This window comes from Callospermophilus lateralis, chromosome 4 (assembly GCF_048772815.1).
Source record: "Callospermophilus lateralis isolate mCalLat2 chromosome 4, mCalLat2.hap1, whole genome shotgun sequence".
NCBI lineage: Eukaryota > Metazoa > Chordata > Mammalia > Rodentia > Sciuridae > Callospermophilus > Callospermophilus lateralis.
In genome coordinates, this window is record NC_135308.1 from 86,797,346 (window position 1) to 86,825,007 (window position 27,662).

The window sequence follows — 27,662 nt, forward strand, 5'->3', positions numbered from 1 at the left end:
TTCTCTCTGTACAGATTTTATTTTAATAAATGAATTAATATTTACAATCCCAAATTCAATTTAGTGAAATTTTACACAAAAAGTTGAGAAGAAAATATTTGACTGATACACGAATATGATTTCTTATGAAATAGAAACAATAAAAAATACACTATATTGATTTTAACTAAGGCAAGACAGTTGAGGTAGGGTCTGTCCATTGCAATTGCCATTGGAGCATAAAAAGATTTTTTTTTTTCAGTCTATCCATCAGCTCCCTCATTTTCAGGTTAATTCCCAGATTTTTTCTCAAAATGATTTCTCAGGGCTACACATCCCTTGCTTTGAGACAGGATGCTGTGGCTCCCATAATGTGAAGTCTAATCTCTAGGGTGGCCAGACCTCAGTTGAGGGCAAATCATTCTTAGAAACATTGCTCTGTTCCCATGACCTGGACCTGATTAAACAAATTACAGTGGCAAGCCCAGAAGTATTCCTCCAACCAGTTAGGCAGAAACTTGGGACATAAGCAAGAGAAACAAGTCACAAAGCAAAGCATCAAAGTGCAGATATGATTTTCAGGACTAAGGAAAGAAAACTGACACTATAAACAAGGGGTAGATTTCTATAAACCTGAATAGTGATGGTAAGCAATAGTGTGGAACAAACAAAACATCATGAAATGATGAGTAATTAGAGACTCTGCAGTAACCATCTGAGCAAACCTGATAATATTAACTAGTTCAAATATTCTAACTACAAGATCTGTGATTCCAACAAAAGAAATAGAATAATAACTAGTGATTCAATTTCATATTAAAAGCTGCCCCTTGATGCAACTTTATCCTTCCTAGGTTTTCTTTTTTTAACTCATTTTCTGTGTCTCTAGATGTAATTGGCCATAGTTCATCTTGTTTTAAAAGTTCATCACCCCAAGATCAATCTCACGGTTAAAATAAGCAATCATTCCACAACTTGTAAACATAAATCTTGCCTGGAAATAGTCTGCTTGTTTTTCTTTTATTTTTTCTTTCTTTCTTTCTTTCTTTTCTTTTCTTTTCTTTCTTTTTTTTTCTTTCTTTCTTTCTTTTTTTTTTTTTTTTTGTAAATGTGAATCATTTCAAACATAACAGCACAGGCTTGAAATTCAACTCAGTTTTTTTAGACATGAATTCAGTTGACTTTAACATTTCAAATAATAAAAAAATACCATTCATACAAAAAAGGATATAGACATTGCCTTATCGCTATTCAAAATGTGTATTGACAAGTATTTCTCAAATAAGGCAAATTAAAAGTATTTGATTAAAACATATTATTCTAGAGTTGGGAATGTAGCTCAGTTGGTAGAGTGCTTGCATTGCATGCACAAGGTCCTGGGTTCAACCCCCAACACCACACACACACACAAAAAAACCATATTATTCTGTTCAATGGCTAGTTGAGGAATTGTATCCATAGATAATTTCAAGGTCAAAATCATTGTAATGTCATTTTTAGATGTTTAAATGACTAATCAACAGAAAGATATTGATCTTCTTGAACATATAATAATGTAATCAAGCTGTAATCAATTTTTCCATTCAATAATCATTCATTGGGTACCTATATATGCCATGCCCCCATTAAGATCTGGAAATCACTAGACAGGACCAATATGTTCCAAACTCATTGCAAAAAGAAAGGCATTTTCAGCAGCAAAAAGGAAGGCATTTTCAGCAGCAAAAAGGAAGGCATTTTCAGCAGCCAAGAAACCTTTGCTTTTCCACAGGTTTCACACCACTTGTGAAGAACAGTTGTTTCTCATTTTCCCTAAATGAAGATGCTTAAGATCATGGAGAAAAATGAAATCAGAAGAGAGTATATATACTGATACTAAAATTTCTATGTGATGCAAGAGATATATTAACAGTAATGCTTTATGGAGATTACAACAAAATGAGAATAAGAGATGAGACAGTGGCATAAGCATGGACATTAAACAGGGAAAGCTTCAAAGATCTTACTTGTAACAATGCAGGTTAAAGATGTTAAAGACCAAACCATAAGGACTTTGATACCCATATTTTGTTGTTGTGATGTTGTTGTTCTTCCCAAGCTCAGTGTGCTTTTAAATTATGCACTAAAAAATAATAAGTAATAAGAATAATATTGTCTTTAAAGTTGGTACATATAGTGATAGTCACTTCAGGAGACTATTTTTCTTTGAATAATTCTATCTTTATACCTTTAGCTGATAATAAATGTTAATATAGTAATGATATTTTTCTTGAATATACATATAATTTATTGGGCATCTTTTACTGGGCAACAATAAGAAGAATAATCTTATGTTTGTGAAATGTTTTATAGTTTATAAAACACTTTCACATACATTATCTCATTTGATTAATGTTCCTGGCAAGTGGCCAGAACAGGCATATTTATCCCTGTTTTATGGAAACCAAAACTAAAAGAGGTTATGAAACACTTAAGGCATCACTGCAAGTAGCAAGTAGAGCTAGGATTTAAACCTAAATCATGTGTCTTCAAGCCTCGGTAATGTGATCCAAGTTCAATTTCCTTCCCTCCATGCTCTGCCTCTTATAACATTATGACCCCAAGTTGATAGATGATACTGTGACTTGTAGCTATCAGTGCTATAGATGCTGATAATATAGATTATTTTATCCCATATTTAATTAGCATCATTTAAGTGATGGGTAATAAATAAAAAGTCACTAGGTGCCACTATGCATAAAGGAAAATGATTAAAATATTATATAAAGAATGTTGTGAATGGCCAAAAGAGAAGCAACAAAATAACTATAATGGAATGTTTACTGAAAGCCTAAGTTTATTATAAGATTTTGGACTGGCTTATTGGCACTTTCCCCTTTTCTGACATTAATTCCCAACTATGGGAGGCAGGGGGTTCCTGTGACTGCATTACAAGTCCCAGCAAACACTGGATTTGATCAGGGCTGGACAGCAGCCCAAGATGGACTAATCAGATTTTTCCTTTTCACTTTTGATTAGGACAGAGAAGCTTGTAAATTATCTCTGGGTTATGGGTCAAGTGGACTCAGGAAATGAGGGCACTGGATTGGCCAGGTATTATTTTAGGGTTGCCAGAAAAAAAATACAAGCATTGTGTATTTTCATTTGCTAAATCTGGCAACTCAACATAATGTACCATATAAAAGTGGAGATAAGAAAGCAACTTTTCTGAAAAAAAGAATCAAGTTAAGAAAAATTAAAGACTATAATAAATGTAGAGTGGGGGAAAGGAAGAGACTGAGGAAAAGGGAAAAACATCCCAAGTGTCACCTTGGTCATTGACAACTTTTCTTCTCTCCACTCCAATCCATTGGGACATCTGCATCTACATCTTGCTTTGAAATGCTGTGGTTTTTTTTTTTTTTTTTCAATAAGAGATTCCTTTTTTCCCCCCTTTAGATAGCTTAGAGGAGATATTTTGCCTATGTCAAACATGTCCCAAGGCATGTATAGTATTGTCACAGTTTAAGAAAAGGTTTTTGTTATTTCACAACATTTAAAGAATTCTTGGAGACCATGAGATATGTGAATAAAAAACTTGTTTCTTACATATCAAGGGTAGGAGAGCTTGCATCTTTGTAATACCATGAAACGTATTATTAAAAAAATTACGTAGGTCTCCTTGGTTTCCTGAGAGATATCAATTAATAAGTAACTCATGTGATATATTTCACCAGGTGGTAAAGTGTTGTCCCCAAAGTAAAAGTTATCAACAAGATATCATTATATTGTGTGAATAAAGAACATGTAGCAACGAATCCCGCCATTGTTTACAACAATGATGCACCAATTAAAAAAAAAAAATGTGGGAAAAAAGTTATCAACAGGATAGTTAGTTCTGGCAATTTTGATTATGTGTATTCCTCCTCTTCATTCCAATTATCTCTTTTGCCTCTTTCCTTTCCCCTCTCCCTGACCTCCCTCCTCCCTCTTCCAACCTCCCTGCTTAAGCTCCTCCAGAGGAAAAAAAGACAATCAAAAAAGTCACTAACACCCCAGTGTAATGGGTTGAAAGTGCTATTCACACTTAGAGTATTTGCATTTTAAAAGAAGACCTTGAGAGAGAAAGCCAACAAAACGCTTCAGGGCTCACTATGAATAACAACCTTATATACTATTGAGTTAATATTAAATTAATATTAGATAATGGAGCCAGATTATCATGTTAAATGTTCCAGAAAAACATCTTGGTCTGGTTTTAAGTGAACCAAACTGGGACTGGGGCTAGGGCTAAAGGTGACTTTCTGGAGTGAATTTGGGAAAGTACCTTTTGGTAATTAAACTAGAGACAGTTGTCAAGTTAGCACCAGTTTAATTTCCAGAAGATCAAAGAAACAGAGCTGATAGTGGGCCTAAAGAGGAGCAGCAGATGATATGAAACACGGGAAACACACGCTTGGCAGTACATTTCTAGTGTTAGTTGTAAGGAGAGGCCAAGTAAGAGGCACTGCCATCATGAGGTTCTTAAACCTACACAGAATACAGATGGCTAGACATCTTAATTTTACCTATAAGTTGTTAAATTGTTCTTTTGTCCAAAAACATCTGCCTTCTGCCTGAAATTTTACTAATTGAAGGTTTATTTTATTTTTTTGGTACTAGGGATTGAACCCAGGGGTGTTCTACTACTGAGTTATAGTCTCGCCTCCCCCCTCCACTGCCCCTGCTTTTTTTTTTTTTTTTTTTTGAGACAAGTTTTCTCAAAATTGACCAGGTTGGCCACAAACTTATGGTCCTCCTGCCTCAGCTTCACAAATTCCTGGGATTACACCACCATGCCCAGCAAATGCTCTTTTTATTAATAAACAATTTCCTTTTAAAGTTTGGTTTTTTTTGTTTTGTTTTTGTTTTTTGGTACTGGGGATTGAAACTAAGAGTGTTTTACCACTGAGCTGCGTCTCCAGACTTTTTTATATTTTGAGACAGGGTTTCACTAAATTTCACTAAATTGCTTAGGGCCTTCCTAAATTGCTGAGGCTGGCCTCAAACTTTTTTTTTTTTTAATAATTTATTCATGATTCTTTTTTTTTTTTTTTGGTACCAGGGATTGAACTCAGGGGCACTCGACCACTGAGCCACATCCTCAGCCCAATTTTTGTGTTTTATTAAAGATAGGGTCTCACTGAGTTACTTAGTGCCTCCCTGTTGCTGAGGCTGGTTTTGAACTCACGATCAGCCTGTTTCATCCTCTCGAGTTGCTGGGATTAGAGGTGTGCACCACCACACACACAGCTCTTTTTAGAATTTTAAGAGGATGATCAGTGATTTATAATTTGACATGAACTATGAAGAAACCAATCAGTTATTAGCCATATCTGAAAATGTGGAAATATTCTCACAGAGAGGAAGAAAAATTAATTTTGGAATAGGGATACTTTAGAGTGTACACTTTGGAGTATGCAGCTCCATTTATGATAAGAAGGCAATGTTGATAACTGTATCTGAAGCATTGGAATGATGAGGCAAGAATTAGAAGATAAGCACACAAGATTCTTTAAAATCTAATTTTTTTCATTTAAATTTTAATCTCCAGTTCATCCTTCCCAGTTTGCATGGACTATATATTATTCTTTCATGCAAACTGCATCCTTTCCTCCAGGTGAGTGAAGACCCACCTGAGGATGCACAGCTCAGTGAGGAGAGACCATATATATTCCAGTTTCCCTCCCTCCCTACTCCATTTTCTTAGCTGGGAATCACTGTGCTCAACTTATTCAACCATATATACAGCAATCCCTACATGCTCTTTCTGCCCACCTCATACACACACACATCTACTTGGTATTTGATGACATGTAGGCTCATTTAGCAAGACACAGCTCAAGAAGTACTTATATTGTGATTTTCACAGGAGAGGTCTTCCTTCCTCTGCCTTATACTAATACTAGAGGCACGACAGAATAGTGACCAATAGTACCTACCAACTCTGGAGTCGAAGTTCAGATTCCAGCTCTGCCATTTATTAAATAACTATAGATCTCTTCCTTTATCTATGAAATGGGGTAATGTACATAACTACCTCCTCGGTTTGTTATGGTTATAGAGCAAATTAATACATTCAATTAACTTAGAACAATGTTTGGTACATTATGAGTGTTCAAGATATTTAGAATCATTATAACTCAGCTGATGCTGATAGTATTGTCACTATCCCAACACATTTTTGTTAAGCTTGTATGTGGGTAGTTTTTCTAGTCTGGCAAAAGAATTGTTCATTTTGTATCTATAGTGCCTGTTTTTAAAAAAATGACAGGTACTTAATATGTAATATATATTACATATTAAGTACATATATAATATATATATTACATATTAAGTATATATATATATATATATATATATATATATATATATATATATATATATTATACTAGAAGGCACTTAATATGTTTTTGATGAATTAATGAGTAAACCTCCTGCAAATGGAAGAAGCCTAGAAGTGAAGAGTGAGAGGAATCCCAAAGAACAATGTATCTCTTGTTTTTGTCTTAGAGAGACCACATCCACCTAAATGAAAAATAGAGATGGTCCTGTGATATGAACTGTGATTTTGGCAGAGAAAGCAATCTCTCCATTACTGGAGAGCAAAGGAGAAATGGGCTCTTGGACAGTGGGTAAAGAAAAGATGTTCCTTCACACCTAGACCTGACCAACACAGACTGAGATCAAATGAAGTGAGATGGATCCAGTGCCAAGGGTGAAGTCTTTGACTAGATATACCAGGGAAATGATAAATAGTAAACAGAAGGCATTTCAGTTTATTCATGTCTAGATATAGAATGCTCACAGGGACACTGAAAGGCACCTATCACAGTGCTTGGCCCAGTGTTGGTACTCAACAAATAAGTCTTTGATTGACTCACAATGACAGAACAAAATAATGAACAAACAAGTGAATCAATCAATAAATCAGTCAATTGTGGAGACTAACTCTCAAATTACATCATGAAGATGACTGGTAAGCTGTGTTTTCCAAACTATGTACCAGGGAAATGGTAAGCGGTTTATAGTCATTTATACCTGATAAAAGCTGCATATTATACAACTGAGATTGATTTTTAATTATCCTTTAAGGACTGTTTAACTTTGTTTAGTTAACAGCATGGAACATTCTTCCCCTACAGAGTATTAACTAGTCTGGCCCTGCTTGCTCATAAATTGGAAGTACTGAATAATCTCAAACTTTGAAAAGCACATAAATGTAAAATTGAGTTATATGATTAGAAAGATTAAAAATCATGCACATTCAAAAACAAGAGTCACTTCTAGTATGAGTTTATAGAATTTTTTCAAAATATATGTGCTGGTTAAATACTGTTAGTGTTTTTAATTTTTAATTTTATTTTATCAAGATATTGTATATAGGGGCTGGGGATGTAGCTCAAGCGGTAGCATGCTCGCCTGGCATGCGTGCGGCCCAGGTTCAATCCTCAGCACCACATACAAACAAAGATGTTGTGTCTGCCGAAAACTAAAAATGTAAATAAAATATTAAAAAAGATATTGTATATATAATTGACTAATTCAACCATTTTAATGGGCAATTCAGTGACATTACATACATTTGCCATGTTGTATAACCATTCTACTTTCTATTTCCAGTTATTAACATCTGAAACAGAATTCTTCACCCATTAAACATATCTCCACAGTGTTCTCTTCCTGCAGTTCTTGGTAATCTTGGTAATCTGTGTGTGTGTGTGTTTCTGGGAATTGAACCCAAGACCTCATGCATACTAGTCAAATACTATACTACTGAACTATACTATATCCCCAGTCCTATATTTTCTGTCTAAGAATTTGCCTATCTCAGGAACCTCATATAAGTGGAATCGTATAATGTTTTTCCTTTTGTCTCTGACTTATTTCACTTAGCATTGCATTTTAACATTCACTCACATGGCATATATAAGAATTCCATTCCTTTTTAAGGCTAAATGATATTTCATTTTATGTATATTCCACTTTTTATATATCCTTCCATCAACTAATATCTGTTTTATTGTTTCCCTCCTGGCTATCACAAATAATGCTGCAAGTAACATTGATATATAATGTTTGGGTGTCTGCATTCCATTCCACTTCTAGGAATTGCTGGCACATGTGATAATTCTATGTTCAACTTTTTGAGGAACCAGTATTTTCACTTTTTTATGTGAATTTTTTTTTTTTTTGAAGTACTAAGGATTGAACCTAGGAGTGCTCTTCCACTGAACTATACCCCCAGATCTTTTTATTTCTTATTTTAAAGGAGGCAGGGTTTCACTAAGTTACCAAAGCTGGTCTTGAACTTGTGATCCTTCTGTCTCAGCCTCCCAAGTAGCTGGGATTACAGGCACATACCATAGCACCTGACCAATGACAAAATATTTTCTGAATTGCTAAATTTAAAAAATCTGAATTTTGCTATGCTATGCAAGAGTTAATACTATTGATATGCAAAATTTAATACAAATTTTAGCTGAATAACCATTTTATAGGGAAAAAGTAGATTCTCTATAGTATTTAGGCCTAAAGAACATTCTTGGGATGTGGCAAGAGAATTTTACCATAACCATGTAGTATGCCATGCAGAAGATAACAAAGATAGTGAAAACACTTTCTCTTGCTTCCTTTCCTCCCAACTTCAAACGTGAGTCAACGCAAATTGTTTCCCAGTGTCCTTTCTCAAGATAGCATGCTATCATAAGAGTCAAGTACCTTAATGTCTCCTTTCTTTTTCCTTTTAATGACTATTCCTTTATTCTTATCAAACCAGGATAAAGCAAAGTTAATTATGTCCTTGAATATTTATATCTTCAATGTCTCATTTTCTCACTTTCTTGTTGTTATAGTCTATACTTACATAATTAGCTAACGTTGCCACATAGGCCTAGTATATGCTAAAAATCTTACCAGTACTTCTCAATTCTGCAGCTCTTTGGATTAATAATAAAATCTGTAATAAATACAAAATTCTGGAATTCTTTCTATGATTGGGTAGATTTTATCCCACTATAGTACCCTTTTTTTATATTCCTCCACTTCGTGAGCATTACTTATCCTTGAAAAAAAAAAAAATGTTTCCTTGGCTTAATTTTCTTTTCTCTTTTTCTTGCAGTGCTGGGATTGAATCTAGGGCCCTTATATGTACCAGGCAAGGGTTCTACCACTGAGCTATACCTTAATCCCTCCTGTTTAATTTTATTAAGTTAAAAAATAACATTAATTTTAGTAGGTATTCATTAAGCTGTAACTCCCCACACAAAAAATAAAAACCAACAAATTTCAAGGCAAATTTCCTTTCTTTTATATTCTCTAGATCTGTATTTTAAAAACATTCTTGGAAATATGAGGTACAGAGTAGGTGTGGTGCCCAGGGATAATTAATCCATGTATGTGTACATTTTTTTTCTTAACTAATGAACACTAAAAGTTTAAAAACTGTCAATTAAATTATGAAATTTAAATAAATGTTGAGGTCCACTAGTGCCAAACATTAAATGGTATTTATAGGTAGAAAGCAAAATCAAAAGGATAGTGGAACAGAAATTGGGATTTAAGAGTAAAGGATGGCCAGGTCTAGCTGGGATTGTGGCTCAGTAGTAGAGTACTTGCCTTACAGGTATGAGACACTGGGTTCAATCTTCAGCACCACATAAAAATAAACAAAATGAAGTTAAGAAAGAAAGAAAGGAAGGAAGGAAGGAAGGAAGGAAGGAAGGAAGGAAGGAAGGAAGGAAGGAAGAGTAGGCCAGGCCCGGTGCAATAGTCTCTTTTGTGGTTTGTCTAAATTCTTTCTAATAGTGTGCTGTGTTCAGTATTGCTCAAAAGGAATTGTCATTTGTAGCCCTTAAAAGTTTTTTTGTTACTCTGGAATTTCATTATAAGTTTTTCCTCAGAGATAATTAATACTAACTGGTCTTTTCATTCTTCTAGATGTTTTTCCTCGCATATTATTTTCCATATAAATTGGGATTTTAAAATGGCACCTCTTGTGCCATTTTAAGAGGACAGGTGATATAGGTGATAAGGGGTCAGGTCATTCCACATGTCAAGGCCAAAGTAAACGAGAGAGAGAGAGAGAGAGAGAGAGAGAGAGAGAGAGAGAGAGAGAGAGAGAGAGAGAGAGAACAGGAAGCATATAAATATGCTTATAATATAATAAGCATATAATATAACCCATGTCTAAAACCCTAAAGGAGGATAGTTACTACATGAGTTGACTTTTGGCCACTGTATTTTCTATTTAGAGTCACCATTCACCAAATATTTTTTTCAAATAATAGAATGTAGAATAGAATGATAGAATGCATAGAAAGGAAAATTAGGACTAAGCCTGAGTACTAATAGGTGCTAATATGCCAGACCCTATCCATAAAAATACATCAGACAAGTGGTTCATTCAGAACCTCACTCAGTAACACATTTTTGTCTTTGTAATTGTATAGATAAAAGGCAATTTTATAATCATTACATTTTGTGAAACCCCTCTCCCCCCTGCACACAAATAGTCTGGTGCCTTTTTTTTTTTTTTTTTTTTCAATTTGGGATGGATTTTTTTTTTGCGGGGGATAACTGGGAATTGAACTCAGGAGCACCCAACCACTGACCCACATCCCCAGCCCTATTTCATAGTTTATTTAGAGACAGAGTCTCACTAAGTTGCTCAGCACCTCGAAGATGAATTTTTCAAACAGCATCTACTCGGTAATATACCCACTCCTGCCTTTATCATGCACAATTATATCAAATAATCATAATGTAGTTACAGAATATTGGTGTTCTGATTCTAAATGGGTCTTTCTTTGTTATAACTTAGTTAATATCCAGCTTTTCACAAATTAAAAGAATCTATCTTTGCATTTGGTAATCTTAGATTGCCCAACTATATTACAGAGCCAATTAATACTTTAGTTGAGAGATTGGACTATATAACTTATGAGTTCTTTCAGTGATAAGGAAATATTTCAGTTCATCCAAATTTATGATTGATAATTAGTTAAGTCTAATTATCAATGAGCTTTTATCTATGTAACTTAAGCATCAATTTTGCCAATGGTAAAATGTAGAATAGCTGCCCTTTGTCTCTAAGTATTTTAGAAAACATAGATGTTCAGTTTAATACAGAGAGAACTTAACATTTTGTTTTATAAAACAAATATTAAATGTTAAATTTATATTTAGCATTAAATTGTTAAATATTAAATTTAACAAAAGTTAAATAAATACTGCAAAATACATTAACCACAAAGAAAAAAACTAGTTTCAAAAAGTTTATCCCTGCTAATATTTGGGGTATGTGTCCTTTGCTGCTTTCCTAGTTACAAACATTTTCTAGCATCAAAAACATAAAAAGAAAGTATTGTGTTATAATACAATTTCACACCTTGCTTTTATACTTATTATATATTCTAAACATTTTCCCATGTTAATAGTCTTATAAAACAATATTTTTAATTTTTATATATGTTTAACACCATAGGTAAACTAAAGAGTGCTTAACAAAACCCACATTCTTGGATCTTTATGAGAAAAAAAAAAAAGTCACTGTGAAGAATAATTCTGCACATATAACTTTGCCCACACTTCTTATTATTCCCTTAGGATAAATTCCAAGAAGTCTTATTTCTGGGTCAAAGGTATACCCATTTTAAGATGTTTGTTGCATACATCACATTGCCCTCCAGAAAATTATCTATTTAACTCTCAGTGGTAGTATGTCAGAGTTCTATCATCCCCTGAATCTTTATATAAGTAGTGTTTTCCCCCCTATAGTTTTTTCTCTGTACCCAGAATTTAAGTAGTGCTTAAGGAATATGTCTTTTGTGTCATGGATTCCTAATACACTGATTGCCACAAAGTCAGTATTCAAGAAACATTAATTAAAGAATAAATGAATAAATATGCACTCTTCTAAGGTAAATATGAAGTGAATATGGAGAAATAATAGAATGTAGAGAGAAGGGAGAAAAAATAAAAAAACAAGGAATTAGGAGGCTAGCTTTGCACCTAATCACTTTTACCACATCCAGCAAATAATTTAACCAGTCTCACCTCTTGGAACTGGCTTCATGGATGTGCAACCTGTGTAGTCACATAGGCCCTGTGTGCAGAAGTACCCTGTAACTGATTTAATGCTCTGATGTTACTAACTTGAAATGCATAATGATTTTTGAGCAAGGGACCAACATTTCACATTGCACTGCATCCTGCAAATTATGTAGCTGGTTCTGCCTTTACTTTTTCATCTATAAATAAAGATACAAAAATGAGGTCATTTCAGGCTATAATAATTCTAATTCTGTGAGGTTTTTTTTTCCTGAATACTACACACGAGGCTACAATTTAGGTACATAAATATCTTGGAACAATTTTGAAATGCATTCTAATTGCTTGATGAAGATCCTTCGTTCCTTTCATCTAACCCATCTCCATCAGTGGTGTCCTTCAGCCTATTCCTCCTAATTCTGCTTCATAATTGCACAGGATTACACTTACTCCTGGAGCTCTACACCATTAACCTTGACTTGTGAAGGACTGGAAAAGAGAAAGTTCTTTCTGATGACAAATTCTTCAGGTCTGAAAGGAGAATTCTCCAATATAGTTTCTAGGAAGGCACTGAGCAGCAAAAAGGAAAGACTTTGAAAAATCATTTTGAGCTTCTAAGCATTGACTCATAGATAATTAGAATCTTGGTTTAGCATGAGTTTTTCCTCTTTCTTTTTTTCCTTTTCTTAAATTATTTTTAAAACAAGTCATCTCTGTCTCTAAATTAAGCATAATTTCATGGAGGACAATTCTCATACACAGAAGAGAAAAAAAATGCCACTCAGGTATATTTTTGAGTAATCATTATAAAAATAAGTGATGGACATTAGAGGACAAAATACAGCAAGCTGCCCAAAGACAAGAACAGCATGTAAATTACTGCTAATCTAAATTACCTTTCCTTCTTTTCTACTCTAGAAAAATGCCATCTCTATTTTAAAACATTTATATCTGAGCAGTTCAAGCTATTTCAAGATATTAAAGCTTAGGTTTTTGAGTCTAATGCACTTTGCTACATTTTAAAATGTTTAATAAAAAGGCATTGCCATGTAATGTACTGAAACAATCTGGAAAAAAATTTTAAATGTTTTTAAAAATGTTTATTTAGACTTCATTACATGTAGAACAAACTATATGCTAGACATCTTCTTGACAATGTTCTTACCCCTAATAATTATTATTGGTAGTGTTTTTCTGAAGAATATGTGTTTGGGAGAATTTCAATAATATTGGCATTGTTTCTCTTCTGTTTCTTTTCCTGAGATCTGGGCAGAAAGAACATAACCACAACATATGTCCCTTGGTGCACAGTTGGCAAAGGTATTTATTAAGTTTTCTGTCAATTCTGCTTTCTGTTTGTAATAATATGAAAATATATCAACAACATGTAGTCTATAAAGACACTAAGGAGGGGTAAGTAAAGATAGTAACTAATTTTTATTATTACAGTTCAAGTTAAGATATCAAAGAAATTAATAGTCTAATTACCAGAATGAGTTAAAGCCGCTTCTGAGGGGGTTCGCCTGTCTCTCAGGAAAGAACAAGGTAGGCAATGAGAACATCTGGGTCATCTAAGAGATTAATCAAGAGTTACTGGGGTATATGGTCAATTTTATGCATGTGATTTTGAATGTAGGTGCGGAGGGATTCATATATTCATTCAGGAAAAAAATATTGAGCACCTGACATGTTCTAGGCATTATATTGAGAACTGGTGAACAAAATAAAAAATACACCAGATAAGATTAGGTTCAACTGAGAGTAGCAAACACCCTCCAAATAACATTGGCTTAATCAAGATAGAATTTATTTTCTCTTTTGAAAGTCTCAAGGAAACAGTTCAGAGTTGTGTTGGCTCAGCTGCCTGAAGTTCTTAGGATCCTAGACTGTATCCAGGTATCTGCTCTAACTTCCTTAGGACCCTTGTCTTCATCATCCAAGATGGAGCTATAGTCTTCAAACCACTTTCCAAGCAGCAGGTAGAGGAAGGAAAGAAGAAGGATCAAATATCTGTCAATCATCTTTTAAGGAAATTTTCCATAACCTGCCAAACATTTCTGTGTCTTGTTTACTGGAATCCCATCTCAGGGTTTACAACTACGTAGAGGGGTTCTCAGAAATATGTCTTTATTTCACACATCAGTGTGGTCAACTCAAAATCAAAAGATATCTCATAGGGAAGAAGTGATGTGGGGGTCAATCATTAGCCATTTCTATCAGGCATGCCCTCAGACTTCTTATATCTAATACCCTAACAGAAGACAAAGGAGGGAGGCTGAGTTAGCTCAAAGTGTAATTTACCAATTTAAATGCCTGTAAGGGGAATGTTAATTAACAATACAACTCAGGTGCCACTTTCTCTAGGAAGGCTTCCCTAACCACATCTTACCACAGTTGCAAGCTGGATGCCCTTTATACAAGCTTTTATCTTCCATCTTGTGCTGTATCTATCATGTCATTTAGAGCTGATACAATAATTGTTTCTGTCTTCCCCACTCTTTCCCACTTTAACTTGACTGTAATGCCTTGAGGGCCAAAATATCTGAATTTTGAAGCCCCAGTATCCCTAGCTTAGTATAATATATATATATATATATATATATATATATATATATATATATATATATAATGAAAAGTGGTTATTATTTGAATTGTTTGGATAAATAAACAAAATAAAAGATCTCTATTCAAATGCAATAAAGGTACTAAGAATAATAGTATACAGAGAACTTAAGCTGTCAAAATATTTTAGCACCAATTTTTTTTGCTGATGAACATAAGTGAATCTCTAATTTTCATCAATATTTAGAATGTCATCTGATCTTCTGAGCATGCTAAATATTTCTGGTAAACTTAGAATTAACTGCATTTTGTTGGTGATAAATGCTATGACAGCTATGAACATTTTAAAATCATCCTTTGATCAAGATTGCCAAAAATATTCTAGTAAAATAGCTAATTACATAGCCAATTCTATCCACTCTACACAAATGGTATACTTGGGTCAAAATGATACAAGTGGAAATAAAATAACATACTCTAACTGATATTGTTTCTTAGGTCTATACTTACATAATTCAGTTGGGCAGTTCGATGGACAACAAAGCTTTCACCAAAACGGGTTCCACACAGCTTCAGTTTCTCTCCTTTCCTTTGTTACCGCTCACAGCACTGTAAAGAGTGAAATTTAAGGCAATGGGATTCATTTTTCTCAGCTCTTTCCTTTAAAGCTTTTTCATATTTCTTATTGTAATTATTCATAAGATTTTCTTGATTTTCTTAGGTCAAACACGTATGTTCTCTAGATTAGAAATTCAACTGAGAGAAACTTCTGCACTTAACAACTGTTTGGTTTTAAGAAAAATGTATTCAAAATAGAAGAGCTTTGTTAAAAAGCCACTATTATTCCTCCCAGCGCTGTACACCGTTATTTTATAATTCATTCAATTACTAAACATTTGTTGAATATAAATTATACACAAGACAGTGACTATGATAATGTAAAAATTTGCATTTGCAGTACATTTTCCTTAATTTGAACTTTATGATATATTACAATTAACTACAGATATTCTAGTTTAGATTATCATTTATACAGTTGCATATACATCATTGAATCAAATATGAATCAAACATGGAAATTGGTTAAAAAGTAAATGTGTGCATATAATTGTGTGCATAATTTTTTGTGAAAAGATAGGCATTATCAAATGGGAAAAATGTTTTAAGCAAGTAGTGATCCAAAATATTGAAGTAAAATAATCTATTTACACAGTATTCATACACTGTGAAATGCTTGGAACAATAAGGGAAAAAAATAAATATCCTTCATTTATCCCTTGACTTAGGCCACGTGCTACGGTTTGCAAGCGTATCCTCCAAAGGTCCATGTGTTCAAGCCTTCTTTGCCTGGTGGTACTTGGGAGGTGGTAGAATATTTGTGAGATGGGACCTTGTGAGAGGTTCTTAGGTCATTGGGGGTATACCCTGGAAGGGGATTTGGGGACCCTGGCCCATCCAGTCTTTCTCTTTTGTTTGCTGCTTCATGATATAAGCAGTTTGTTCTGCTACATTTCCCCTGCCATTGCCATCTGCACCCCAGGCAGAGATCCAAAGTACTGGATCTGCCCAATGTTGGACTGGAGCTCCAAATGTTTTCTCTTATAATTCAATTATCTCAGGTACATTATAGTAACATGAAGTTGACTAATATAGCATGAGATCCAATAACCTTTGTCACTTATGGCTACACATATTAATAATACAAATTTATTTAGTTTTTCTCCCAGGTCATTCAGCTACATTTAATTTTCTAGGTATTACATATTACTTTTATCAATATAACTTTCTTTACAAAGAATTTATTTTCAAAGAAAGGCTCCATAGATCCCTTTAACAAACTAAATATAATGCTGAACTCTTTCTGTTCTTCAATGCCTCACTCAAAATAACTATAAATCCTTAGTATTCTTTAAGCCAGGTAGACAGCGCTATAGAAGCAGCTATTTTAATACACTCTTATGCTGCTCTTGGGCCCCTGCCATTTTTCCCCTTGTATATTGGATAGTCTATAAAAAGCTAAAGAGAGTGTTAAATTCAAGAAAGGATAGAAATATGATTCATGACAGGTTGCAGTAATACAAACAGAAATAAGCATCAAATATAAAATGTTTTATAAAATATAGAGTACTATGTAAATGTAAGTTCTAGTATGTATTTACTTAAATAATGTTTATTGAATATTAAGTGACATGGATAAATAAAATGCTGTATTTTGGAAGTTAAAGCATAAGTAAGAGATACAGAACAAAATATCAATTCAGTAGAGAAGATATGGGAATATGGTGGAAGAAGTAACTAGGTTGGTCAGAGGAATCAGGCATGGTTTCTTAGCAGAAGTAAATTTGAGCTAGGAATTTAAACATCAGTAAGAATTTGTTAGGTAAACAAGAAAGATGACATTCTAGGGGGGAAAGTACCATGCACAGAGGCATGAAAGAGTTTAACATGTTCACAGAACAGTAGGTCATTCCACATGGTAACATGTAGGCTGACAGGGCTCAAATCTGATGGATTTCCAAATGAAAAGCAACAGGCTTAAGATTTTATCATGTAAATTCTGGGGCCATGAAAGAATTTTACTCAAGAAAGGATCACACTCACATTTTTATTTATTTAAAAAAATAATTTAAAAAAATATTTTTATTTATTTAAAAAAAATTTCTAATATCAATCTTTATTTATTTATTTTCTAAAAAATTTTAGAAGAGGAGGTGAGCCCTGCTTGCCATGAAACTAGTAACCAATCAGAGTTCAGATTTCCCTCCTCAGTCATGTAATCTTCTGGATCCAACCCAAGGAAGCCATGAGGCTTTCATATTTGCAATACAAAGCCAAGTATAGGATTTAAAAGCAGTGTTGTTGAAGTTGTTTTTCTCCTTTTCCAATTTCTTTTTCTTTAAATTTGTTTTAGGGCTGGGGATGTGGCTCAAGCGGTAGCACACTTGCCTGGCACGCGTGCGGCCCGGGTTCGATCCTCAGCACGACATACAAACAAAGTTGTTGTGTCCGCCGAAAACTAAAAAATAAATATTAAAATTCTTTCTCTCTCTCTCTCTCTCTCTCTCAAAAAATAAATAAATAAATTTGTTTTACTTTGTTACACATGACAGTACAATGATCTTGACATACATTTGAATCTGATGGGATATAACTTCTCATTTTTCTGATTACACAGGTTGCAGAATCACATTGGTCATGCAGTCACATATATACACACAATAATAATAATGTCTGTTTCATTCTACTATCCTTCCTATTTCCCCATCCCCTCCCCTCCCATCACTTCTCTCAACCTAATCTAGGGAAATGCTATTCTTTTTTTTTTTTCTCACATCTTCATACATGTATTTTGTATATCATGGGAAGAAGATTACCTCTACATAGGGAAGAGGGGTGGGAGGGAAAGGGAGGAAGAAGGGGAATTGCATGGATGGTAGAAGGAGACCCTCATTGTTATACAGATTTGTATTTTTAAAAAGTTGATTCTGGTGGCAGTGATAAGTGTTCATATTAGGATATAGGAAATAAAGAAGAGATAATTTTGTGACATATTTAATGGATAGTACAATTTATTAACCAGTTAGTTGTGGGGAAAGTGACTCTGAAGTTTCTGATGTGAGTATGTGGTTGGATGCTTGCACCATTTCCTTAAAAAGTGTAATGCATGGAAAGTGATTTGATTTCAGCTTGTTGCATTTGAAGTATTTAAGGAAATATTTAGAAGAAAATTTGATATATGGCCTAAAATTTAGGAGGAAGGTCTAAGGTAGAAATATAGATTTAGGAATGGTTATCTTATTGATCAGTGGTCCTCAGATGTTAATGTATACAAGAATCACCAAAATGCTTTTAAATGATGATTTCTTGGTCTAACCCTTCTAGGTCTGGGGAGGGGCCCAGGAATCAATCTTTTTTTTTTTTTTTTTTTTGTTCTAATTAGTTATACATGACAGTTAGAATGCATTTTGACACATCATACATAAATGGAGTATAACTTCTCATTCTTCTGGTTGTACATGATGTAGAGTTAAACTAGTCATGTGAACTGTGTGTGTGAGCTGTGAGCATTTTGAGTGCATGAGTGGACGGACTGATGTTGCTGCTCTGTCTGGGCTGTGCATGTATATGTCCTTTTTGTTTGTTCTGCCTTTTGATCCCACACAGCACCTGAGATAGGTGTGACTTGCCAAGATGTCAGTCAATCAACTGACCACAAGACATCATAAAGCTAGACTCAACCCCCTGAAACCTAACCCTTTGCCTTATTTGGAAAGAACATTCTATGGAACCTTCCTTTGTGTTTTCCCCCATATAAGAATTAAGTATTTAGACGGCTCTCTCTCTTTCCAACGGACCCATAAGGTCGAGAGCCATCACCAGACCCTAAGAAAAAGGTACTTTCTGTCTCTGTGTGTGATTATTTCGTGCCAATCCAAATTCACCTGGAGTGACCCTGAATGATCTAGTCTAGTGTTGCAGCACCCTCCCTAGCTTTCACTCTCTCTCTCTAATCCAACGTACCTCTATTCTTTCCTAGCCCCACCCCCTTATTGGGAATTAGCATTCACATATCAAAGAGAACATTTGGTCTTTGGTTCTTTGAGACTGGCTTATTTCATTTAGCACAATATTCTCCACGCCATCCATTTACCAGCAAATGGCAGAATTTCATTCTTCTTTAAAGCTGAGTAATATTCCATTGTGTATATATATCACGTTTTCTTTATCCTTTCATCTGTTGAAGGGTACCTAGGTTGGTTCCATAGTTTAGTTATTGTGAGTTGAGCTGCTATAAACATTGATGTGGCTGTGTCACTATACTATGCTGATTTGAAGTCCTTTGGGTATAAACTGAGGAGTGGGATAACTGGGTCAAATGGTGGTTGCAGGGATCAATCTTTAAAGCTTCCCCAGTGATTCTGCTGCACATGGACCAATATTGAGAAATGTTGCCAAAGAAGCAGGAGAAGAACTGCAAGGTGGTGGTGCGATGAAACCCAAAAGTGTAGAGTTTGAAAGAGAAGTGATGACTATGTGAATAGGAGAGCTTAGAACTGAAAAGATCTTGTTAGCCTATGGGGGTGGAGAACACTGGTGATCTGGAGAACCAGGTGCAGTGAAGTGTTTCAAGGAGACCTCAACTGTGACAAGTAGTAGGGTGACTGGGGATAAGGACATAGATAGAACAAATAAAGTTTGTCTAGAAAGGGAGTATGTGTGGATAGAACTTAAAATCTACTGTTTGCTAGCCCTGGTTCAAGCCCCATGTCAGCCACTTATTGGTCATCTGATATGATATCTCTGTGGAGCCCATTTTCTTGTTTATAATGTGAATGTTTTCTTATGTTACAGAGACCATTTTACAAGTTAAATATGATGGTGCATGTAAAAAAATTGTAAATCACTTTTCCAAACTTTTCCATAAGGAAGTATGAATGGTAGAACATCTTAACAATTCTATAGAGTTGGAAAAAGAATCCTATGTAATGTCCTAAATAGGTCAATGCCTTCATTTTACAGATGAGGATCGAGAGGTCTGAGTGGAAAGTGGAGGTTGAATGATTTGTCTAATCTGATGCAACTAGTTAATGGCAAAGCCAAATGTAAAATCCAGCCAGACTCCTAACTCAGTGTTCCCTCACCCCATCTCATGTTCTGCTCCTCCATTGAAACATACTTGTTTTCTTTTATATCTTATTTTTTTTAGTTGTCAATGGACCTTTATTTATTTATTTTTATATGGTGCTGAGAATTGAACCCAGTGCCTCAGAAATGCTAGGCAAGTGCTTTACCACTGAGCCACAGCCCCAACTTGTTTTCTTTTGAAAAACAATCACCTTTGAGAATGGAGTGTGTGTGTTTGCGTGCGTGCATGCTTTATACATGTTAGGCAAGCACTCTACCTCTGAGCTACATACCTGGACTCAGACTTGTTTTCTTAATTCTCCTCCATTTGAATTTTGGCCTTTCTCTTTTATAGAAAAGGAGCTTTACTGATTGGGGAAAGGAAGAGGTGTATAATCTGAATGAGTCCAGGGGTTCAAATGCAAGCTCCTTGAAGATATTTTTGAACTATCTCCTTCCCTGGAGGAATACAACTGCTATATAAAGTTTATATTCTATAACAAGGATAGAAATGCTGCTTCCCACACTATACTCAAGTATTTGGATCTCTATCTCCCTTTCTAAGCTGCCCAAAGCAGGCCAAGTCTTTTAATCCCTATCACCTAGCAGAGTGGTTGGCACATAGTAAGAATCCTATATATGGTTGTTAAAAAATAAATGAAATGGTTTCATCTGTGACTCACTGTATTATTTTACTTTATGAACAAATACTGTAACAAAATATATAAAAATATCACAAATATATTCACAAAATAACCTAATAAAAGTCACAAAACTTAGTGATAGATTTTAATAAACAATATATGTGAATAATAGATGTTGCTTGATAGTAAAAGAAATTATTGTCTTTCACAAGCCTCTTTCTCCACTTTCTAGAACTCACATTTTTCATTCCCTTTAAAAGGGGAAACAAATTGATTCACTGTTGTCTAAGATGTCACCTTATTCTCTTTCCTTTCACATATTTTAGGAAACAATTTTCAGTTTTCCCTGTCATTATGTGATTTTCTGCTTTATTTGAACTACATGTAAGCCCTTTAGAACAAGGATTGTCTTCTATATAAAGGGAGAATGATGTTTATTTTTAGTTCTTAGTACTTTGTAAACCTCTTCTATTTTGAAGCAGCTGTGATAGTCATAAGATAATACTTCTCCAAAAGGCAGATCATGATACAAAAAATTGAATAGTCTCCTAGGGTAGAAATATAAAAAAAATACAATAAAAAGCAGAGGTTAGATATGAGTTTAGGTCTGAGTCAGTTACTGAAGAGGTATAGGGCGATAAAAAGGGGTTTGTTATTGGAAAATAACTCCGTTGGGAGGTTGAGGCACTGGAAGAAAATTAAATTCACTAACCACTCCAGTACTGACTCAAGGTTGTGGAGATTCGTTGATGGGAAAGACATGATTCCTATCCTATTATAGCAAAGGAGACCCACATGTACCCACAACTATAAGATAAAACAGAGCTGCATAAAGGTACAGTCACAGAGAAAAGGCATTCTAGGAAATTTTAAGAACATTTTTATTAATGAAGGGGAAATTAGAGTGCCCAACATTCTAATGTACGAGGCTGCTTTTATTGACTCTGTTAGTCATATAGGCTATTACCACAAATCAGAAGCATGCATTACTTTGTGTATATGTCACTAAACTTTTAACTTAAGGCTTTTCATAAATTGGGGGACATATTATAGAATTGTACTAAATTTATAGATTACCACTTGAGCACTATAAATATGATTTCTTAAGATATACATTTAAAGTGAATCACTACTGCTTTTTGAAACATGCCTTGCAGAAATGAATTTTGTACTATCAAAAGATTCAGAGGTAAAAGGAATCCCAGTACAGCATATGGTCAATTTACAGACTTTCTCAGTAGTACACAATCAAATATTCAAATACTATAGCTGGACTAACAAGTACTAGATTTCTAAAGTTATTGTGATATTAATATTAAAAATATTCACTTTAGATTTTTTTATTTGAAATAATAGCACAATATAAAGTAAACAGCTCTTGATTTTTCTTGCTGTTATATCCAATGATCACTGATGCTAATGTGGAACATTTTCTGCTAGTTATTCATTGATTTAAAAAAAAAAAAAGTCATTTTTTCCAGAGACTGGGCAAGAGATGTCAAGAAGTACTAAGTAATTAAATGAAAGAGGAGAATGCAAAGGAACCCCAAAAGAGAATACATTAAAGTGATGTTATTCTCTTCCCAGTATATGCAGATGGACAGAAAAAATATAGCAGTAATTGCAGACTCTTTTTCACCAAAAAGACAGAATGGCCTTGGAATTAGAGTATGGGAGAAAAGTCCTTTGAAATTGCATTCTTATCCAGATCCCACCTGACTTGCTGGATGCGACTTCAGCCAAGGTCATTTACCTTTTCTGTGCCTTAGTTTCCTTTAATGTTGGAAAAGATTATTTGCCTGTTTACTGAAAAGGTGAATGAAATAATGCCCCGGAGGCACCCAAAGCTGATCAGAAAAAGGTGCTATAAGAATACCAAATGGTACTACTATTACTGAATTGTGTATCCTGTTGGAATGAGTCATCTTGCTGTAAAGATGCATAAGCAATTCTAAGTGTGGTGGAGGACCAGAGACAAAAACAGCCAAGTGCAGTACTCTTAGATTGTGCTAAGGGAGGAGATCTCAGTTGCAGTGAAATCTGCCCTTTTTCATAGAACAAGGAGTGGAGAAGACAAGTACTGTACAGCAAAGTGGTTATACAGACTTTTGAAATCCTAGAGCCGGTTAGAATCAGGCTTTACCACTTACTACTATGCCTGTGGGTAAATCACTGTTTCTTCAAATTTTATTTTTCCCATCCTTAAAGTGGGAATTATAATATTATCTATAGGGTTGTTGTGGGGATTTAAAAATAGTTTATAAGAACATTGTCAAGTAAGCAATTATTGTAATACCATAAAACAAGGAAAGATACAAATCACATTGAATATAAGTAATTTTTTGAAAAAAAAGTAAGAGAAGGTGAATTTTTATTTTATTAGACATTATATGATTTAAGGGGCCTAGGAAAGAAAAAACTGGCCTTGTCAAGTCTGAATCCACTCATAGTTCATGGGTCTATGGTAAGTAGTCAAATCTTTGATATTTTGCACATAACAAATAAACAGGAAAAGCCTTTTGTCTGTTTCAATAAAAACAGCTTTCTATTTTAAAAAGATATATATTTGAAAAATCTCCTGGATATCCAACAGCTCTTATGAAACAAGGCTCAGATGTTGTGTTTTTGTTGTTTTAAAAAGACAGAAATCAGGGGCGCGGGGATTATTTCTCCGGCTTTGAACCGCGCTCCGGGCTGCCAAGCCTTGGGGCAAAGCCCTAGGGGCAGGACGCGCTCAGTTCGATCCCGGAACCTTCGCGCCGGAGAGGGGGCGGGCGCGCGGGAGGGGAGCGGGGAGGGGTCTGCGGCGGGGCGCGGCGCCGCTCGCCCATCCCCCGAGCGCGCGGCTGGGCGGCCGGCCGGACGGCCGAGGAGGATGCCGAGGCGCGGCGACGCGGGCCGGACCCAGCCGGGGCGGCAGGGCGGGCGCCGCCCGAGGGGGTAGGGCGCGCGCGGGGGCGCGCCGGGCCGGGGAGGCGCGCTCCGCCGCGCTCACTCCGCGCTCCCTTCGCTCGCTCGCTCGCTCTCTCCCTCCCTCCTCCCTCGGCAGCCGCGGCAGCAGCAGGAGAAGGCGGCGGCAGCGGCGGCTGGGGATCAGACATGGCGGCGGATCTGAACCTGGAGTGGATCTGCTCCCTGCCCCGGTCCTGGACTTATGGGATCACCAGGGGCGGCCGAGTCTTCTTCATCAAGTAAAGATCCGGGGACAGCGCAGGGGCGCGGGGGCCCGGAGGGGGCGGGAGGGCTGGAGGCTGGCGAGAGGGGAGACGGAGCCGGGGTCCGGCGTCCTCAGCCCCTCGGCTTGTCTCCGCGCCCCACTCACGCTCGGTCTCTGCCCCTTCTCTCACCCCTGCAGTGAGGAGGCCAAGAGCACCACCTGGCTGCACCCTGTCACTGGCGAGGCCGTGGTCACCGGACACCGGCGGCAGAGCACAGGTAAGGCGGCGCGCGGCCGGGCCGAGCGGAGTTGGGCTCCGCCGAGAGGCGGCGGCAGAGCCGGGCCGCCCGGCGCCCGGGAACCAGCCCGGAGCCGTGGCCGGGGCGGCGGCGAGGTGGGGCGGCGGCAGGTAGAGGAGCCGTGTGTGTGGGGGCGCCCCCGGGAGTTCGCTCGAGTCTCTGGGCGCCTCTTTCTCCTCAGCCTTTCATCACCACTTGGAGACGGCGCCCTCTTTCTGCGCCCTCTCTCCCATCCCAACCTGGACGCTCCCCGCGCCCCTAGGATGGCCGACACCCCTCTCCCCGAAACCTGGAATCCGAGTTTTCCCTCTGCGCCCACTCCTAACTCCCGCCGCCCCAGCAGCTTTTAGGAAGTGGTTGCCCACCCCCAGCCCTGCAGCCCGGACCCTGTCGCTTGGCCGCCACCTCCTCGCCCCGTTCCCGGGAGAGCTGCCTCCTACCGTGCAGCTTCCTTGTCTTAGGTGGGACTTGTGGGAGGTGGGTGGCTGATGGAGGAGGAGAAGAGTTCGGGGGTGCTGCCCTCCTCTCAGTGACAGGGAACAGCTCGGGAAACGCTTGGCGCGTTCTTTCCTGCCACTGGGGGAGCAGCCGGAGCCCGAGGAGGCGTTCTCAGCCGCAGTCGCCGGCGATCCAGAGCCAAAGTCCTCGCGGCTCCACGGAGGTTCACAGACCTCCTGGAGGCGGTGGGCAAGCCAGGGGTGGCCCGCGCGTGGGCATTTGGGCCCCCAGTGGCAGGGTGTCGGCGGGGAAACCAGTTTCCCAGGTGGCTTTGGTAGTTTGCTTGAACGCTAAACGTGAGTTGAGCTGGAGAAGGGCTTTTTGCAATTTCAATGCCGGTCTGGCTTTCTTTTGCCATTCTTTGTTTACATTCGTGGAACTTGTTGGTCTGAAATAAAACATGTGTTCTTCTGGTGATTGGAAAGGCCTGAGATCAGCTGGGGTCGAAGGTGAGGCCGGTTTTAGCAGACCTTCAGAACTGCCCTCCTAGGTACTTTGTCTAACTCTGAGATTCTGTGAATCCCTTAAAGTTGCCAGGATGTCTAACAAACCTGCCTTTCCTATTAAACGCTTAGTGAAGTGACTAATGTGTTCAAATTTGCAAAAAGGTGGAGGAGGAGGAAAGGGAAAGCTGGTGTAGCAAGCATGATGAGGTTACATTTTTAGGGCATTTCTGACTAATATACCGTCATATTTTTTTAATTCCCCTGTGCAGTCAGCCTTTGGCTTCTGTATACCTGTTCGGTGTTTTGCATGCATATTCAACTATGATGGTCTCATGCTCGTATGGATAGTAACAAATGTACTTGATTGAAGCCTATTAGATAATAAAAATATATTTAGCTTGATCATCCGATGGAATTATTCATGGTTATTTTGGTTATGTGTATCAAATATGTTTCCTAATCACCTCCACAGATTTGATAACATTTGACCACAGAATTTTTTTTTTCTCTTATGTGATTTCTCATTAATGTTTTTTTGGTTTGGTTTACTTTGCTTGGACTCTGAATTTTGTGCCCACATTAATGGATTATTTCTTGGAGGTAGTAGTAATTAAATCCAAACCACTTCTCCTTATAAGTAATATGTTCTCAGGAACCATTCTCAAGTTTATTACTTGAAACTTCACATCTGTTAAAGTCAAATATATAGAAATACAACCATGGAAGTATTCAGTATCAGATTTTTTTCCCACTAATTAATTACTTAGAAAGTTATTCCTTCTCATCATTGACATTTCCTAGATGAATTAATTTATGTGGTGGAAAAATAGGGTCTTAAGTATACACATTACACCTAAAAGAGGCAGGCATTGCCTGTTATGCACAGTTTTGTTTTTTTACTAACTATTGATGGGTATTTTACCTAGGATTGGAAGGTTTCTTTTTGCTTATTTGGGTGCCAGAAGGCTTCTTTCTACCCTGATTATTAAGAGATATAAAATCATATTAGATAATCTCTAACATTGCTTCTAAATTTCTGGTGGCTTTAAACTTGAATTGTCATCTTCCCCAAAGTGATATTATATTTGCTTTTAATTTTATTGCCAGTTCAACACTTATTTTTTTAGTTATAAACCTACTGAAATGAAAATAGCTATAATCATGATAGAGAATAATTTAAATAGATTAAAACTTATTGTGGTAACGCACTGAAGTAATACTGATTATAATTATATGTTTTTTAGATTTGCCTACTGGCTGGGAGGAAGCATATACTTTTGAAGGTGCAAGATACTATATAAAGTGAGTTTTTGTTAACTTTAATTTTTTTCTTTGGTAATTCAAATGTTGTGATTAATCTTCAGTTGAGTGGTTGTATGTCCAGATATGATCATGATTTTTTAGGTTTATAATATGTACCTTGTTTAGTGTTGAAAATTTGAGAGGAAAAAAAAAGGCACTCATGGTTTTCTTATGTTATTTACCTGCAAATTCACTGATTCATTGTCTTGAAAATTAGATAATTTATGGCCACAATTAGATTTTTTGTTGCTTCTGTACATATTTCTGGATGATAAAGCATTGTAGTCTTGTCTTTACCTGAGTGATACTTAAAAGTTTTGGTCCTCAATTGTTTGCAAAGAGATACCAAACAAACAACAAAAATCTCTTTGAGTTATGTTGCCATCTTTATTTATTTATTTTTTTCATAAACATGTATATTTTGACCAGAACTGTTAATAAGTAGCTAAAGCAATGTAAAGCTAGGTACAATCTGATGAAGAATGACAAGGTGGAAAGTAAAAACAAATAGCAGTAAATACTGAATATTTCACAAACAAATGTTGGAGCAGTTTCTGATTTTGCTTCAGGTAATTTAAATGTATCCAAGTCATTGTGTTTTACTAACATATTTATGTTTGAGTAAAAGGCTTTCAAAAAAGCTTGAGAGCAAATATGATTAGTCAGTCCCAACCTTAAACAAGTTCTATGGAATATTGAACTAATTTTTCTTCAAATTTATCTTGGACAGATAAAATGGTAAAGTTCAACATTATATAGGAAAATTTTAATCATTCAAGGGAAAATAAAGATGGTTTTGTCTTTGTTCTAAATTAGAAACTTTAAGAAATTTTTTGGTAATTTTGGCTTAAGGAGCTGAGTTTTAAAACAAGCTTAAACACAAGATTTGGTGGAGATTTTGATAGTTTATTAGTAACAGATACCTAGCTAAAGGTGCATTTGTTTCATTGATCCTAGTAAGTTATTTTTACCATTGACATTTTTAAGATTAGGCCTTATTTCTACTAAGTTACAATTGTATGGTTCTTCAAGTTTTTTAGAAGAATATTTATAAAAAAAGATCAAGGGATATTTATAGGTA

At 36.2% G+C, this 27,662-nt stretch overlaps 1 protein-coding gene across 4 annotated transcripts in view; it reads left to right on the top strand.

Moving 5' to 3' along the window:
* The first annotated feature begins 23,978 nt into the window (after positions 1-23,978).
* Positions 23,979-27,662, top strand: part of Plekha5 (pleckstrin homology domain containing A5) — a 239,689-nt gene continuing 236,005 nt past the window's right edge. For all 4 annotated transcript variants that reach the window (XM_076854163.1, XM_076854160.1, XM_076854161.1 and 1 more), the window contains exons 1-3: positions 23,979-24,070; positions 24,235-24,314; positions 26,524-26,581. In XM_076854163.1, coding sequence (XP_076710278.1) covers positions 23,979-24,070; positions 24,235-24,314; positions 26,524-26,581 — 230 coding nt within the window. The remainder of the gene's footprint in view (positions 24,071-24,234; positions 24,315-26,523; positions 26,582-27,662) is intronic.